Below are 15,344 nucleotides of genomic sequence, written 5' to 3'. Positions count from 1 at the left end.
CGATTATCCAAGCTTTGAGATCAAACTAAGCTTTTTAACTAATTTTGATTTACTACACATACAATTTATATAGATTCATCCAATAAAAGCAATCAAAAGAGTTAATTAAAGTTTAATTGGCAAGTTTAATTAACCAAGTTAATTGTAAGTCCTTAAAGACTAATATAATAAATGTAATGAAACTAAAATAGATTTATACATTAATCTGCAAGAGCCTGGTTGTTTCAATAGGTAATCCACAGTAATACTACCTTTAAATATAAGAAATGGAGTATGTGGAAGATCATAAAACCAATAGTCTCCACTTCTTTTTGCCTAGAGGAGAAAAACACACCACTTAAATGTAATTAATTGTATTCGATGTTGTTTCTACTTTATTCAAAACAAATGCTAACATGTTAAGTAAAGGAATCAATGCAATGAACAATCAACAAGATAAGTTCACTATGGGGAGTTGCACATTAAACATGACAGTTCAAAGAACTGGTGTTGTAGCTTCATCTCTGACTTGCATTCCTTTTCAACTACAGAGGACACAGTTTAAAAATATGGGGTAGGTCATTTAGAACAGAGTTGAGGAGAAACTTCTTCACCCAGACATTGGTGGGTGTATGCTGCAAATGTGTTGCTGGTCAAAGCACAGCAGGTTAGGCAGCATCTCAGGAATAGAGAATAATGCTTTGCCCCAGAAGGCTGTGGAGGCCAAGTCTCTGGATACTTTCAAGAAAGAGTTGGATAGAGCTCTTAAGGATAGGGGAATCAATGGTTATGGGGATAAGGAAGAAACTGATTGAGGATGATCAGCTATGATCATAATGAACGGTGGTGCTGGCTCGAAGAGCAAAATGGCCTACTCCTTCAACCATTGTCTATTGCCTATACAGCATTGGGCAATTTACTGTATTAAGAAAATCCATAAAATTAAATTATCTTAAATTTTTTTCTGGTTCAGTTATGCAAGGCTTTGTATGCTTTATCTTTCTTCCAAATTAGGTAGGGATTAAATGTCACAGATCTTTGCCATAATCTTCTTTCTGTCTTGAATATATTTTACTTTTGAATTGACCCACAATATATTTGAGGAAAACATTGAGATAGCAGCTCACTGCAAGTTCTGTACCATTTATTTTACCCTAGATTTATATACCAAATTTGAACTTTGATTATGTAGATATGCAGCATAGATCATTATATAAAATAGGTAGACTACACCATCCAATGCTTAGCATTTACCAAAACCTGGTTAGCATTCAGTTTACAGAATCAGAAAACAAATGTAAAACTTTCACATTACTTACTTTCCATTTTAATCCAGCAACTTCATAGAAGTTGTAAAAATCTTCTATTCTGTGGGACAGATATTCATTTTAAGTACATACATTCGTCACACATACATAACCCTAGCAGTCATAGTGCATGCAAAAGATAATCTGGAAAGAATTCATTGTAAATGAAAGTATTTTTTAAAACAACTGATAACTAGGATGAAACATCTCAATATCCTTACGCAAGAAACTCTGCATCGCCTTTCTTCAGAGCTTTGAAGACAAGATATTTATTTCTTGCATTCATTCTTGGACAGTAGAACCTCATTAAGCCCTCAAACTGTTTGAAGGAAACCCCATTAGGCCTCTGCAATAAACCACAAAGATACTAATTAGACAGTTAAACAATCTGTGAAATATTGATTGCTTGTGGAAATTTCTCTGCAAGAACTTGAGTCTCACTGATCATGAGAGTATCATGTTAAAGACTGATCTTTCTGCTGAATGAATTCTCAGTGTGGGCAGTGATGGGCACTTACAAATGGCTTCAGTTTCTTTAAATTATTCTGAAAAGGTAAGTAGCTCCTGACTGGAATCCATAAACTCTGATTTTAATGCAATTATTTTAAATATAATTTTTAAGGGAGTAAGCAAGATTTGGTCAAGGCTTGCCTAAAATGAAGCTGTAACCCAGGAAGAATTTCATATCCTGAGGACTGTGTAAAACTGATTACTCCAAACAAAATATACACTTAAAATACACACAGAGAAAATCTTACCAGAACCTTTTGTTTCTAACCAATGAAATGCATTTTTCTTAAAATTTTGTCAAGCTGAAAACCAAAAGATCACAAGGACTTGCACTAACTTTTTGTTAACTCTATTCTCTGTGTTTAGCTTGTGACATGACGCATATGCCAGTATGGATTAATGTCTCAGAAAGCAGACTGTAAATGCTGGGAGTATTTTCTCTGGAGAAGACTGGGCAGAGATTTGATAGAGGTTTTCGGTGTCATGAAGGGTCTGGACAGAGTAGACAGAGGATATTGTTCCAACTGTGAAATGATTGAGAACAAGAAAACACAGATTTAAAGTAGGTGGCAAATATAATGTGAGATGAAGCATTTTCATGCAGTGAATAGTTACGGTCTGGAATACACAGCTTGAGAGTGTAAGAGAAGGAGATTCAATTGCATTTGAAAGATGATTAGACTGTTATTTGAAAATGGACTGGGGAGAAGGCAGGAAGCAAAATGCTCATTTGGACAGTTTCTACAGACATGATTGTCGAATGGGCCTTTGTCTTTGCTGTAATAATTCTGTGGTTTGGTGATCAGTTAATCAATCTAAATAAATGCAATAGCTCTTATGGTGCAGTGGTAGTGTCCCTACTTCTGAACTCCCCAGGTAGGCCTGAGTTCAAATCCTCCCTGCTCTGGTGTTGTGCATTAGCTCCTCTAAACAATCAGATTTTAAAAATAACCTCCATATTACAATGATTCCCTTAGGACACAATCTTAATTGTTTAAATCAGAATCCTATCACTTTCTTAGAAAATTTAATGAATTTTCTATAAATAAATTAAATAAAAATCCTTCATTTTTAGCAGAATAAAGTATACAACAAATCTCAGACTACAGATCATCATTAAAATCACAATTTTTTAACCTAAAACTCCATTACTTAAAAAAGCCTACAAAAGCTTTTGCATAGTACTCACCCTTTTACTGACCAGAAGGCGGAAGGCATGTTCTATTGCTAATCGTTTGTGCAAAAGGAGTGATTTAAACTTCTTCTTTTCAACATCATTAAATGTATCAAATACCACAGCAAGAAGCTGGAAAATTGTGAACAAAATACTAGTTTAAAATTCTCAATGAAGCAAACATGTAAATTAAGTTCACAATGTATTAAATTATAAAATTTTAAACTGTGTAAATATTGTTCTCAGTTTTTGATTAACATTATTCAAAAACTTACCAGATTCATGATGAAGTAGAGCTCAATGGATAAATACACAATGAAGAATACACAAGACCAACGATTTTTGGAATAAGCTGGCATCATCACATCTGGAAAACTACAGAATTATCTATTTTAAGAAAAGAAAAATGGAAATCCCTATTTCAATTTGACCCCTATCCCTATCCTCATCACAGTTTGCTCTTTTTCTCTTCCCTCATTTGCAATCAGTGGCTCATGTTAGAGTTCAATTCTAAGGGAACAAACAGTCAGCCGTCAGGATTACTAAGAACCCATTTTGATGTGTGATCTGGACTGCTGGACTACTATTTCACTGCAGAGTGCATCACAACCATGTCTGATTCCCCTGATTAAATAATTTCCATCAAACATTTCCAAGTTATAAAAGAGAAGAACTCTAGCGTTTTCTTTCTCAATCTAACTGCAGCACTCCCAGCAACTTCCAAATGGAGGTTAGCTTAATCAGCAGAAATCAGTGATCAAACCTGAGGCCTTTCCATAGAACTGTTCTGAAGAAGGGTGACTGGACTTGAAACGTTAACTCTCCACAGATGCTGCAAGACCTGCTGAGTTTCTTCAGCAATTTCTGCTTTTGTTTCAAAATTTCCAGTATTCGCAGTTTTTTTTATAGTGAGGCCTGTCTAGTTTAGTTTGGTTTTGCAAGGTTATGCATTTAGCCAATGAACTGAAGAAGCATAGCAATTTTCTTAAACCAAACATGGATTATAGAAATGTTTGAAAACTTTTTCATATGATTTCTTTCTTTTTATATGAAATGCTGCTATGTCACTTTGACAGTAAAGATTCACCAATTTATAAATCACATCCTACTTTGCCTCCTTCCTTGCCAAACCCGTAAAGGTTATCGGTATCTCAGCATATTATGTTATTGTACTAAATATCAGAATGTTGTAATGATAGAACATAGAACATAGAAGGATACAGCGCAGTACAGGCCCTTCGGCCCTCGATGTTGCGCCGACCGAATCCTACCTAACCTATACTAGCCCAATAACTTCCAAATGCCTATCCAATGCCCGCTTAAATGACCATAAAGAAGGAGAGTTCACCACTGATACGGGCAGGGCATTCCATGAACTCACAACCCGCTGTGTGAAGAATCTACCCCTAACATCTGTCCTATACCTACCACCCCTTAATTTAAAGCTATGTCCCCTAGTAACACCTGACTCCATTAGCGGTAAAAGGTTCTTAGTATCTACCCTATCTAAACCCCTAATCATCTTATACACTTCTATCAGATCTCCCCTAAACCTTCTCTTCTCCAATGAGAACAGCCCCAAGTGCCTCAGCCTTTCCTCATAAGATTTTCCTACCATTCCAGGCAACATCCTGGTAAACCTCCTCTGCACTCGTTCTAAAGCTTCCACATCCTTCCTATAGTATGGCGACCAAAACTGCACACAATACTCCAGATGAGGCCGCACCAGAGTCTTATACAACTGCAACATGACCTCAGGACTCCGGAACTCAATTCCTCTGCCAATAAAGCCCAGTACACCATATGCCTTCCTCACAGCACTATTTACCTGGGTGGCAACTTTCAGAGATCTGTGTACATGGACACCAAGATCCCTCTGCTCATCCACACTACCAAGTAGCCTACCATTAGCCCAGTAATCCATCATCTTGTTATTCCTACCAAAGTGAACGACTTCGCACTTAGCTACATTGAATTCCATTTGCCACATTTCCGCCCAGCTCTGCAACTTATCTATATCCCGCTGTAACCTACCACTTCCTTCCTCACTATCCACAACTCCACCGACTTTTGTGTCATCCGCAAACTTGCTTACCCAGCTTTCAAGTCCTTCCTCTAGATCATTTATAAAGATAACAAAAAGCAATGGTCCCAAAACAGATCCTTGTGGTACACCGCTAGTAACTGCGCTCCAAGATGAACATAATCCATCAACTACTACCCTCTGTCTCCTTCCAGCCAGCCAATTCCTAATCCAAACCTCTAATGTATCCTCAATGCCATACCTCCGAAGTTTTAGCATTAGCCTACCATGGGGAACCTTATCGAACGCCTTACTAAAATCCATATACACAACATCTACTGCTTTACCCTCATCCACTTCCTTGGTCACCTTCTCAAAGAACTCAATAAGGTTTGTGAGGCACGACCTGCCCTTCACAAAACCATGCTGGCTATCCCTGATCACGTTATTCCTACCCAGATGTTCATAAATCTTATCCCTTACCATTCTCTCTAAGACTTTGCCCACCACTGAAGTCAGACTCACTGGCCTATAGTTACTAGGGCTATCCCTACTCCCTTTCTTGAACAATGGGACCACATTCGCTATCCTCCAGTCCTCTGGTACTATTCCCGTTGACAACGACGACATAAAAATCCAGGCCAATGGCTCTGCTATCTCCTCCCTAGCTTCCCATAGGATCCTGGGGTAAATGCCATCAGGCCCAGGAGACTTATCTATATTCATCCTTTCCAATATTCCCAAAACCTCTTCCCTGCATATTTCCAGGGCATCCTGTCATTTTATGTCATTTTCCCACATGCGACATAAACACATGTTATTCTATCAATTACTGACAAGTAAGCAAAAAAAAAATTCTTTTTTTTTAAAGAGGCTCTTTCCCTGAAAGTTATCATTGCTTTAAAGGGAAGGACTGTTCTGTTGCATCTTTCAACTAGAGTGCTGTGCACACTTACTTAGCTGTAGTTAGGAGAACAAACAAACTGACAAGGCTGTCTTCTGGAGTGCTAAAATACTGCAAATAGAAAATAAAATCATTGTCAAAAAAAACATACTTTGTAATCACTTAACATGAAATTTTTAAAAATTATATTATGCATTATACTTTTCTTACAATTTATGCATTTTATGAAATTGATAAATTAACAAGAATTTACAGTTAAGGGTGATAGTATTTTGAATTTTATCAGCTAATCATTAGAATCAAAGCAGTAGGAGCAGGAGTTGCCATTCAGGCCTTCGAGCCCACTCCGCCATTCAATGAGATCATGGTTGATCTTCTACTCAACACCATTTTCCTGCACTGTTCCCATTTTCCACAATGTTTTTAATATGTAGAAGTCTATCCATTTCAGTATTGAAAAAACTCAACAAATGACTCCCCACAGTGCTTTACAGCAAAGAATTCCTAAGATTCACCACTGTCTGAGTGAAGAAATTCCTCATCATTTCACATCTAAATGCCTTTCCACTTAATCGAAGACTGTGCTACCTGATTCTAGACCTTGCAGTCATAGGAAACAACCTTCCTCCAAGCTCAATATGAATTTTATATGTGTGAAATTGCCTCATATTCTTCTAAAAAGTAAAAGTAAAATCTATTTAATATTTTTTCATAAGTCAATCTCTCTATCTCCGTAATTAGCTAGGTGGATATTTGTTGTATTCCAATTGTGGCATGTAAATTTTCCCATGGGTAAGGAGACTAAAATTGCACATAATACTCCACTAAGACTCTACATAATTTCAGTAAAACATCTTTACCCCATGCTCCAAATTATTTTGTAATGAAGGTAAGAACTTACCTTCTTGCTTAATTATAATTAGAATCCCTACAGTATGGAAACAGTCTCTTTGGCCCAACAAGTCCATACCGACCCTCCAAAGAGTAACCCACTCAGACCCATTCTCCAACCCTATTATCCTATATGTACTCCTGACTAATGCACCTAACCTACACATCCCTGAACACTGTGGGCAATTTAGCATGGCAAATTCACCTAACCTGCACATCTTTGGATTGTGGGTGGAAACTGGAGCACTCAGAGGAAACCCATGCAGACATGGGGAGAACCTGCAAACTCCACGCAGAGAGTCGTCAGAGGCTGGAATCGACCCCGGGTCCCTAGCACTCCGAGGCAGCACTGCTAACCACTGAGCCACCATGCCGCCATGCTATGCTCACATATTAATTCTCAATGTCTCAATTACAGCAACATCCCTTATAAGTTCAACATTTCCCATCCTTTTACCAGTTAAGAAATACATTGTACTATCTTCCTAACAAAATGGAAAACCTCACATTCCTCCACAGTTTATTCCATTTGCTGTAGTTGGCTCACTTGCAGCATCTTCAAATCCTTTTGTGCACCCTTCATACGAAGACAGGGCTTTTTGATGTAGATAAATTCTGATTGGTTGTTAAAATGGTCAAAAATTAATTGACTGAATTAGCTGCCTATCTCTAGGAATATTCACGGTGGCAGAAAAAGTATGGCTTCTCTCTCAGTGTTTTTTAACATTGTCTTATCGGCCCTACCACTTGCTAGCCCATCCTCAAAGGGCTGGTAAAATTCCCAGAGACGAGTGGGAATGTGCAGGTATTCTATTTTGCATGACATGACAAGTGATGTCTCTCATGAAGCAATGGGATCATCTTCACCTGAAGCAATGCAACCTGCAATGGACCAGGTGCTACAAAGTGGAATTAAAATGGCTAGTTAGTTTAGTTACTGCAGACATGATGGGCTGAAGAGCTTCTTTCATCCCATACCATTTTATAGCTCTGAAATATTACTATGCATAAACAAGCAGAAATTTCTACTGGAATATTCACTAGACATTCACTTACGTACAATGTACAAGTAAACAAAAATAAAGGCATGAAAACATATGACCAAAAAACATGTTTAAATAAAGATTGTGAATACTTACAGGGTCCAACGGATTGGCAGAAAACAAATAAAATCCTAGAAAAATAATGAAAAAAAAATCCCATATTAGAAGACTGCAAATCCGCAGCTTTAGAAGCAATCTCAGAAAAGAACAGAGAAACACCGTATGTTTACTTCAACTTCTGAAAACATAATACTTCCCACATTACTGTTTTTTTTTCCCAGCTCTGCATTCTAACTGCAGCTGCACACAGACTTCAACTAAATTGTTCTAGAACGGATAACTTGCAACATACAAGTGGCACAGCTATTTTTGCTCTTCAATCTATGTTACCCAGTGTCCTCTTTCCTCCATGCATCTTGAAATGACACTTCAAAGGTTGCAACATTGGCCTCCATTTTGCTGGTGGTTCAGCCAGGGGGTTGATTAACTCAATTGATTGGATGCCTGGTCTGTGATAAAGAGAGTTCAATTTCTGAACTAGCTGAGGCTACCATGAAGACCTTTCCTCCCACCTAAGGCATAGTGACATTCACGTTATACCACACCAGTCATCTCTCTTTAATGAGACAGAGGCCTTTATGTTTCTCTAGAACTGTGGCAACTTTACCCTTAGTTCTGCCACACAGAAGCTGGCAGGCCCTAAACTATGTTGTAAAGGACAATAATTTGGGTACCCCATGCATGCACCGGAAGTATATGGATTCTGACATCATAATGTAATGTTGAGTGATGTTTAAACTCTTCAGGAAGCATATCTCCTCTCTGTACCTAAGCCTGGAAATGGATTTAACTACTGTGCTCCACTACGAAAGTTGTCATGGAATTATGCCCCCCTGATTCCTGATGAAGGGCTTATGCTCGAAATGTCGAATTCCCTATTCCTGAGATGCTGCCTGGCCTGCTGTGCTTTGACCAGCAACACATTTTCAGCTGTGATCTCCAGCATCTGCAGACCTCATTTTTTACTCGAAGATTTTAACCTACTGCGAATCCTCTTGCAAGGATGCCTTCCTTGAAGAAGCTCTCTTCCTCCCTCTACAAGGATTTCAATGAGTCTCTCTCTCACTGCACCCCCCAGGTCATCTCCTCTGCACAGAAACTCTTCAGCCACGTTCTCAAACAGACTCGTTACCACAGCCACATCTCCTTCCTCAGCACCTGCCTAAGGAACCGACTGATCCCACACGGACTCCGAACTACATTCCAACCAACAAAATGTGGACCCAACCAGGACAACCTGTACCTACAACAAATCCGAAGCCTCCAGCAACAGACCTCCCTCCGGATCCTCCGCTCCACCCTTGCAGCCATGCGTCGCCACTTACACTCTCTGCAATCAGCCCTACCCCAGCTCAGGACAACAGATTCCTGATGAAGGGCTTATGCTCGAAACGTCAAATTCCCTATTCCTGAGATGCTGCCTGGCCTGCTGTGCTTTGACCAGCAACACATTTTCAGATGGAATTATGCCCCCCCCCTTCCCTGACTATGACCTATTGCCTCAAATCAGTAATAGAATGGCAATATCAGTGGCCATCAAGATGACTGTGATCCTCAATTTCCACCAGCAGATCTTTCTGGCCTAGAGCAGGTGACATTGCCAACGTATTCCAGTTCAGCCAACACTGTTGCATCCAGGAGGTCCTATTTATCAGGAATGGGGACTAATATTACTGAATTCTCTTTAAACAGAAAGGAACATGCTCTATGAGGATGGCAAGCATTCACATGGTGCAGGAAACTATCAATTGCATTCATTCACCAATCATGTTGGAGAATTCATGCTAGCCTGGCACCCGTAACTATGCTCTCATTTTGAGGCAATCAATCCTTCTGTCTTTTGGCCACCAAGTTAAATTAGACAGTGACTGCACAGCAAAAGAGAGTCATCCACTATACATATGGCTAATGGCTCACCTCTGAAGCCCTACCACACATTATCAGTATTCCTAGAATATAAGCACTGCTGTAACTGGATGATGTTGTGAAGCAGATTATTGACATCCTGGAAATCTTAGGTTAAGAGGTCCTTCCTATACAGCCAGAGAGCATCCATGATTAGTGCTGCACCACTGACAACCTGGCCACTCCGAGAATGTTATACTGTTCACCAGATCATTGACAACCATCTCAAGAAAAAGAAGTAAACTAGGAAGCTGGTACATCTAGTTTTGAAGAAATGTCCGCAGTCACTTAATCAGCTTTTGACTTCCATGAATAAATCCTTAAAATCCAGCTGTTTAACACTTCCGCATCTCACCATCCATCTGTGATAGGGCATCACACTTTCTTGGAGAAAGTGAGGTCTGCAGATACTGGAGATCAGAGCTGAAAATGTGTTGCTGGAAAAGCGCAGCAGGTCAGGCAGCATCCAAGGAGCAGGAGAAGGGCTGGTATGCCCTTCTTGATTTCTACAAGAAGCTAGGAGAATATGTCCAGACCCAACTGGAGAGTGAGACTACCCAGTCCTTCAAACACTGGCATCTCCAACCATGGTGGCAGCAATGCAAATCTGTAAGGCACCAAGATGAGCTTGCACGGCAACTTGTAGAAATCAAATGATTTCAGTCTGAGCACTTAGTGTGGCACTCAGAGACGCAGCTTCTGTCTGTGCTACAACGGAAGCCACTGAGCATCAGATGTTACATCAAAGTTGGGTCTGGACATATTCTCCTAGATTTAGCCATCAACTCCACGAGAGGTAGGACAGGTTTCAAACACTGCGCTGTACTGAGTTTGAGCCAGACGTCTTCTTGTTCTATGAAAGGCTCTTTGGAAGTCCTATCAATGCACCAAACATTTATGTGCATGCTCATCAGCCCTTTTCCTGTATTCATCCCTTTGAAGACCTCATAGGAGTCCTTTGCAGCAGGATTAATCTGCAGTCATATTCTCCAGGGAGCATGATATGCATTATCTTTTCCCTTTGTCCTGGTTGCAGCCCACTTGCCCATATTCAACATTTTAATACACATACAGAATATATTTAGATAGGGTCCATGTAAAGACAAATCATTAACTAAGTAGGTGAGAGCTTACCCAAGATGGCAAAAATTACCATGAAGAAAAGTAGTAACGATAAAATGTCAATAAAAGGAGGGAGAGACTGGAAAATCTGACGCAAATTTCTGGGAATTCAAAACAAAACATAATTAGAACTAACATTTTGCACTTTCTAGTAATTATGTATTAATATTACATGAGGATTTTCTTAAGAACTAATGGAATGTTCAACTAATTTTTTTTTAAAAATTAATTTGGCTTTACAGTGTTTTTGTTGATAACATATTGAACATTTTTATTTATGACATAAAATATTGTTGTGGTGAGAATTCCAATATTTAGAAAACATTATTCTGTCCATTTAAAACTTTCCCTTCTGCCTCAGCCAATCATTTCACAGTTACCAATTTAACAAAACCATATGGTTTCTAGATTTTCAATCCAATTAAGAGGGTAAATATTTTCAGGATTTCCTGGAGTCAAACAATACTTTCACTGATGAAGTTTGCCATTTAAACAAACAGAAATTAATTAGCATTCTAGTCGATGGACAATAAATAATTCTGTATATTTGGAACTTAAGCAATATATAAATTACTGATGTCAAAACTATATTGTACAAAACAATTAGGGTTCACACTAGATTAAAGCTGCTTACTTGTTATGTTTATTAAGTTTTAGTAACATAATGGAAAGATGGTTTACTTCAGATAACTCTAACATTATTAAATAGATCCATTTGCCATTTCTTGAATTTATTCCAACATTACTAATTGAAAATAACTAAAATTACAATCTACAGCTGCAACTCAAAATGGAAGCATGAATGGAAATTTCACCTCACTGAAGGTGCCAAAAAAAGGAGAAATAATTGGTGTGCTATTGTGAGTAAAGAAGTGACCTTCAAAATCTAATGCTTTTCTCTTGCCTTAAACTCCATCACCCACTAACGCCATGAAGCGAAAAGATGATAATACACTTACCTTCCCGTTGCTGCATTTCCCAAGGGATAGACTTCACTCAATATTATTTTTGACCCAGAAGCTGCCAGTGTGATTGGCTTGCAGCTTCTGGTGACCTCATAAGTGCCAAGGCCTGTGAGAAACTGTGGTCAGAAGCTACGACTTGAAGCTGAGACACTCACCTATGCTCTACCTGTCAGCTTTTAACACGTTATTTGGTGGCAATAGGTTGAGTTCTTTCAGTTAGCTGCCTCTGAAAATGCCTGTCCAAAGCTTTGACTAAATGAAACAAGGTAAGTGAATTTATTTGGTTCACTAACCCCAGCTGCATAGAAATTCACTGAAGTGCTTTGATCTGTAAAGATTTAATATATATAAAAACATCCTATTTGCATGTATTTACTGTCACCTGCTTTCATCACAAATTCATTTGTGCATAAATAAAAATCACTATTCCAAACTGTAATTATATCCTGCAGTTTTGTCAGTATATAGATCAGAACAGATGTACGAACTTAAAACGAGAACTCAATTATATCTGTGTATTATGGTCCATCTATCCCTTATTATCTAATCCCATTTCATCTAAAGGTTGACTCATACAAGTTATGCTCATTTGAATGTAGACACAATAAAAGGAATGGCACTGGAATAAAACACATTCAGGATCATTGGCATTCTCATAATTTTGTTCTTAGTAACGACAATGGCATAAAGACAGTGGGGGTTTCTTCTAAATATTTAAAAATACTATCTCCAGGTGAAATTTTATACTTTTATTTAATTTAAAACCATTCAAAAGAAACAGAACTCTTCACAGTAAGAATTTTTAGTAAGTGTTAAGACATTGGTTGATACAAAACTCTGATTAGAAATCATGTGCTCAAACTATCAGTTTAAGGAACTGCATCAATTTGCTGATCGATTTTTTTTGTCATGTCAGGTATTTATGGAATTCTTGACAAAAAAAGAGAACATAATTACTGTAAATTTACCTTCTCACCGCTCCACAATATCTGCAGTCTACCAGAAAGATTGGCCGCAATGCTCGAGTTATCCGGACATGTGAAGTTTGCCTGATTAATACCACAATGACTTCTATAAACTGTACAAATAAAACCACACTCTGGAGAAATACCAGAAAGGGAATAGGTTAAAAACTCTGTGCATTAAAAGCACTTAATAAATAACAACTTCTAAAATGGAATAAATGATGTATTAACAAAACAAGTTCCATTCACCAGAGTTCATATATAATGACATGCATAATGAAATATACATTTAGAACTGAATTTTTTGAAGAAAGTCTTTCTGTTCAAACATTGCCATCCATTTTCAATTATTTTCAGGACAAAAGTTGATTTGACATTCAAACAATGGTTACTCATTCAAATACAAATTAAATTTATTTTAGAATGTAACATTTTAGGAAATAGTATATGAATCATCTAATATAGCATTTTTAGGGGGAACAAAGTGAATTATAATTTATTCATCAAGTTATGTAACGCAGAATACTGTGGCTCTAAGTTTCTCAGGATGGTCTATTCTTTAAAATTGCTAGAAGGTATGAAAAATCTATTAAAATATTTTATCAGACAAAGCTGTGTTTTATTTTTGGATAGAAATATTAAATGATATGGTATTTAGTTAACTACACCCACAAATACAGCTTATTTCCCCCCTCCAAGCTAAGATGCAGCAAAATTGCTTTCTAGTCAACCTGGTTAACTGAATCTCACAATTATTATGCAATGGTTAGGATCTCCAATCTGAAGGTATAATGGGACGGATTCAATAATGGCTTTAGAAAGAGTCATTTATAATTACATGGAGAGAAAAAGTTTGAAAGGCTACAAGGAAAAGGTGAGAAACATGGGAATAGCTGAGGTGCTTTTGCAGAGAGCTGGTACATCACATTGGGCTGAATGGTTTGCTTCTCTACTGTTTCCATTCTATGGTTTCTAAATTCTGTTAGCTTTTAGAACAATTCCAGGGATTGGAAGATTGAAAATGTAACCCCAGATTTCAAGAGAGTGACAACAGAACTACATGGCAGGCTGATCCATAAACATGCACTCTAAGGAGAAGAGATTAAGTGGACAAAATGAATCAATTAGCAGAAAAAAAAAATCAGTAACTGGTGGCATAGATTTAAAGTAATTGGTAGAATGATCGGGGGAATTCAGGAGGACTTTCTTTTTTCTCCACACTGACAGCATGGGGTTCAGAATTTACTTCTTGAGTGGTTTGTTGAAGCAGAAACCATCTTTGCATTTAAAAAATAGCTGGACATGCACTTGAGGTGTACTAGCCTTACAGGGCTATGGACCATGTGCCAGAAAGTGAGATTAGACTTGACAGCTTTTTTTTGGCCTGCAAAAGACACTAGAGGCCTTCTTCTGTGCTTTAGTTTTTCCTTTGCATTTACTACAAAGGAGTTTAGTATAATAGTATAGAGGTCTTATTACAATCATATAGGGATACACATATAACATTGTCCTCATTTCTCAGACACAATACATTAAAAAATAACTTACTTTCAACATTGTTCTTTTGTGTCTAATAAATGTGTGAAAGCCCAACCATCTCATCTTCATACCAAGTTCAAACACCACTGTGACAAGTGCAAACAATTCCAGTGTGGCATGCACCTAAACAAGTTTAAAATTAAATAATTTTAAACAAGAAACTGAAACATAATCAGTTAAAAAAATTAAGTAGCAATTTCTTAACAGCGTAGTGGGGAGACTTCAAGTTGGTAGTCACAGAGCACATTGGTGTTGTCATAACTATGCAGTTTGATGTGCCTTCGTGTTGTACAATATGGAACTGAATTCCCATTTCCCGTTGCAGCAAATTCTCATGCTGAACACGATGTTATGCACAGGACACCAACAGCAGCCATTCCAAAATACAGGAAGTATTTTCCTATCAGTGCAAACACCAGAGAAACGCTGCTAAGATTAAACATGGGACAACATGACTATTATAGCAACTGAATAGGAAAGAATCGAGAAATCGTTTTATAAGATCCCTCAAATGATATAAAGTAAAAATGAAAGAGCAAAAAGATACAGGAAACCTTGTGGCATGAATCATTTGTTTGACACAATACAGAAAATAGGAGAGTATTCAAATGAGTCAGGACTGGTGCAATATTTGATTACTTGGATAAAGGCGGGCATATTGGACACATCCAACATGATTTCAGAAAAAGATCATGCTTTACAAATCTAACTTTATTTTGTAAAGAACTTCCAAAATTCAAGGATGATGAAAGTTCAACAGAAAATGATTCATATCTTCCAGCCAGTGGTAAGGGGACAGCTCCTCATCTAGTAGGTTCTAGAGGGTAATGTCATTCAGCAACAATGAAGTCATAAAACAGGATGATCAGCAGATTAAGTAACTCTCAAACAGCAAACCAAGTAGTACAAAGCATGGATTACATTTAAAATTTATATTTTAATCCTTTTACAGAAAGT

At 37.8% G+C, this 15,344-nt stretch overlaps 1 protein-coding gene across 1 annotated transcript in view; it reads right to left on the bottom strand.

The window, feature by feature from the left end:
- Window positions 1-15,344, bottom strand: part of tpcn1 (two pore segment channel 1) — a 102,682-nt gene that overhangs the window by 39,727 nt on the left and 47,611 nt on the right. Inside the window, exons 4-13 of the mRNA XM_060844017.1 lie at window positions 14,397-14,510; window positions 12,852-12,982; window positions 10,931-11,019; window positions 7,928-7,962; window positions 5,950-6,008; window positions 3,246-3,345; window positions 2,986-3,102; window positions 1,508-1,632; window positions 1,299-1,347; window positions 252-315 (exon numbers count right to left, since the gene is read on the bottom strand). Of these exons, the coding sequence (XP_060700000.1) occupies window positions 252-315; window positions 1,299-1,347; window positions 1,508-1,632; window positions 2,986-3,102; window positions 3,246-3,345; window positions 5,950-6,008; window positions 7,928-7,962; window positions 10,931-11,019; window positions 12,852-12,982; window positions 14,397-14,510 (883 nt within the window). The remainder of the gene's footprint in view (window positions 1-251; window positions 316-1,298; window positions 1,348-1,507; window positions 1,633-2,985; window positions 3,103-3,245; window positions 3,346-5,949; window positions 6,009-7,927; window positions 7,963-10,930; window positions 11,020-12,851; window positions 12,983-14,396; window positions 14,511-15,344) is intronic.

This window comes from Hemiscyllium ocellatum, chromosome 24, assembly GCF_020745735.1.
Source record: "Hemiscyllium ocellatum isolate sHemOce1 chromosome 24, sHemOce1.pat.X.cur, whole genome shotgun sequence".
Classification (NCBI taxonomy): Eukaryota; Metazoa; Chordata; class Chondrichthyes; order Orectolobiformes; family Hemiscylliidae; genus Hemiscyllium; species Hemiscyllium ocellatum.
This window is presented reverse-complemented; position numbering and strand designations above follow the sequence as displayed.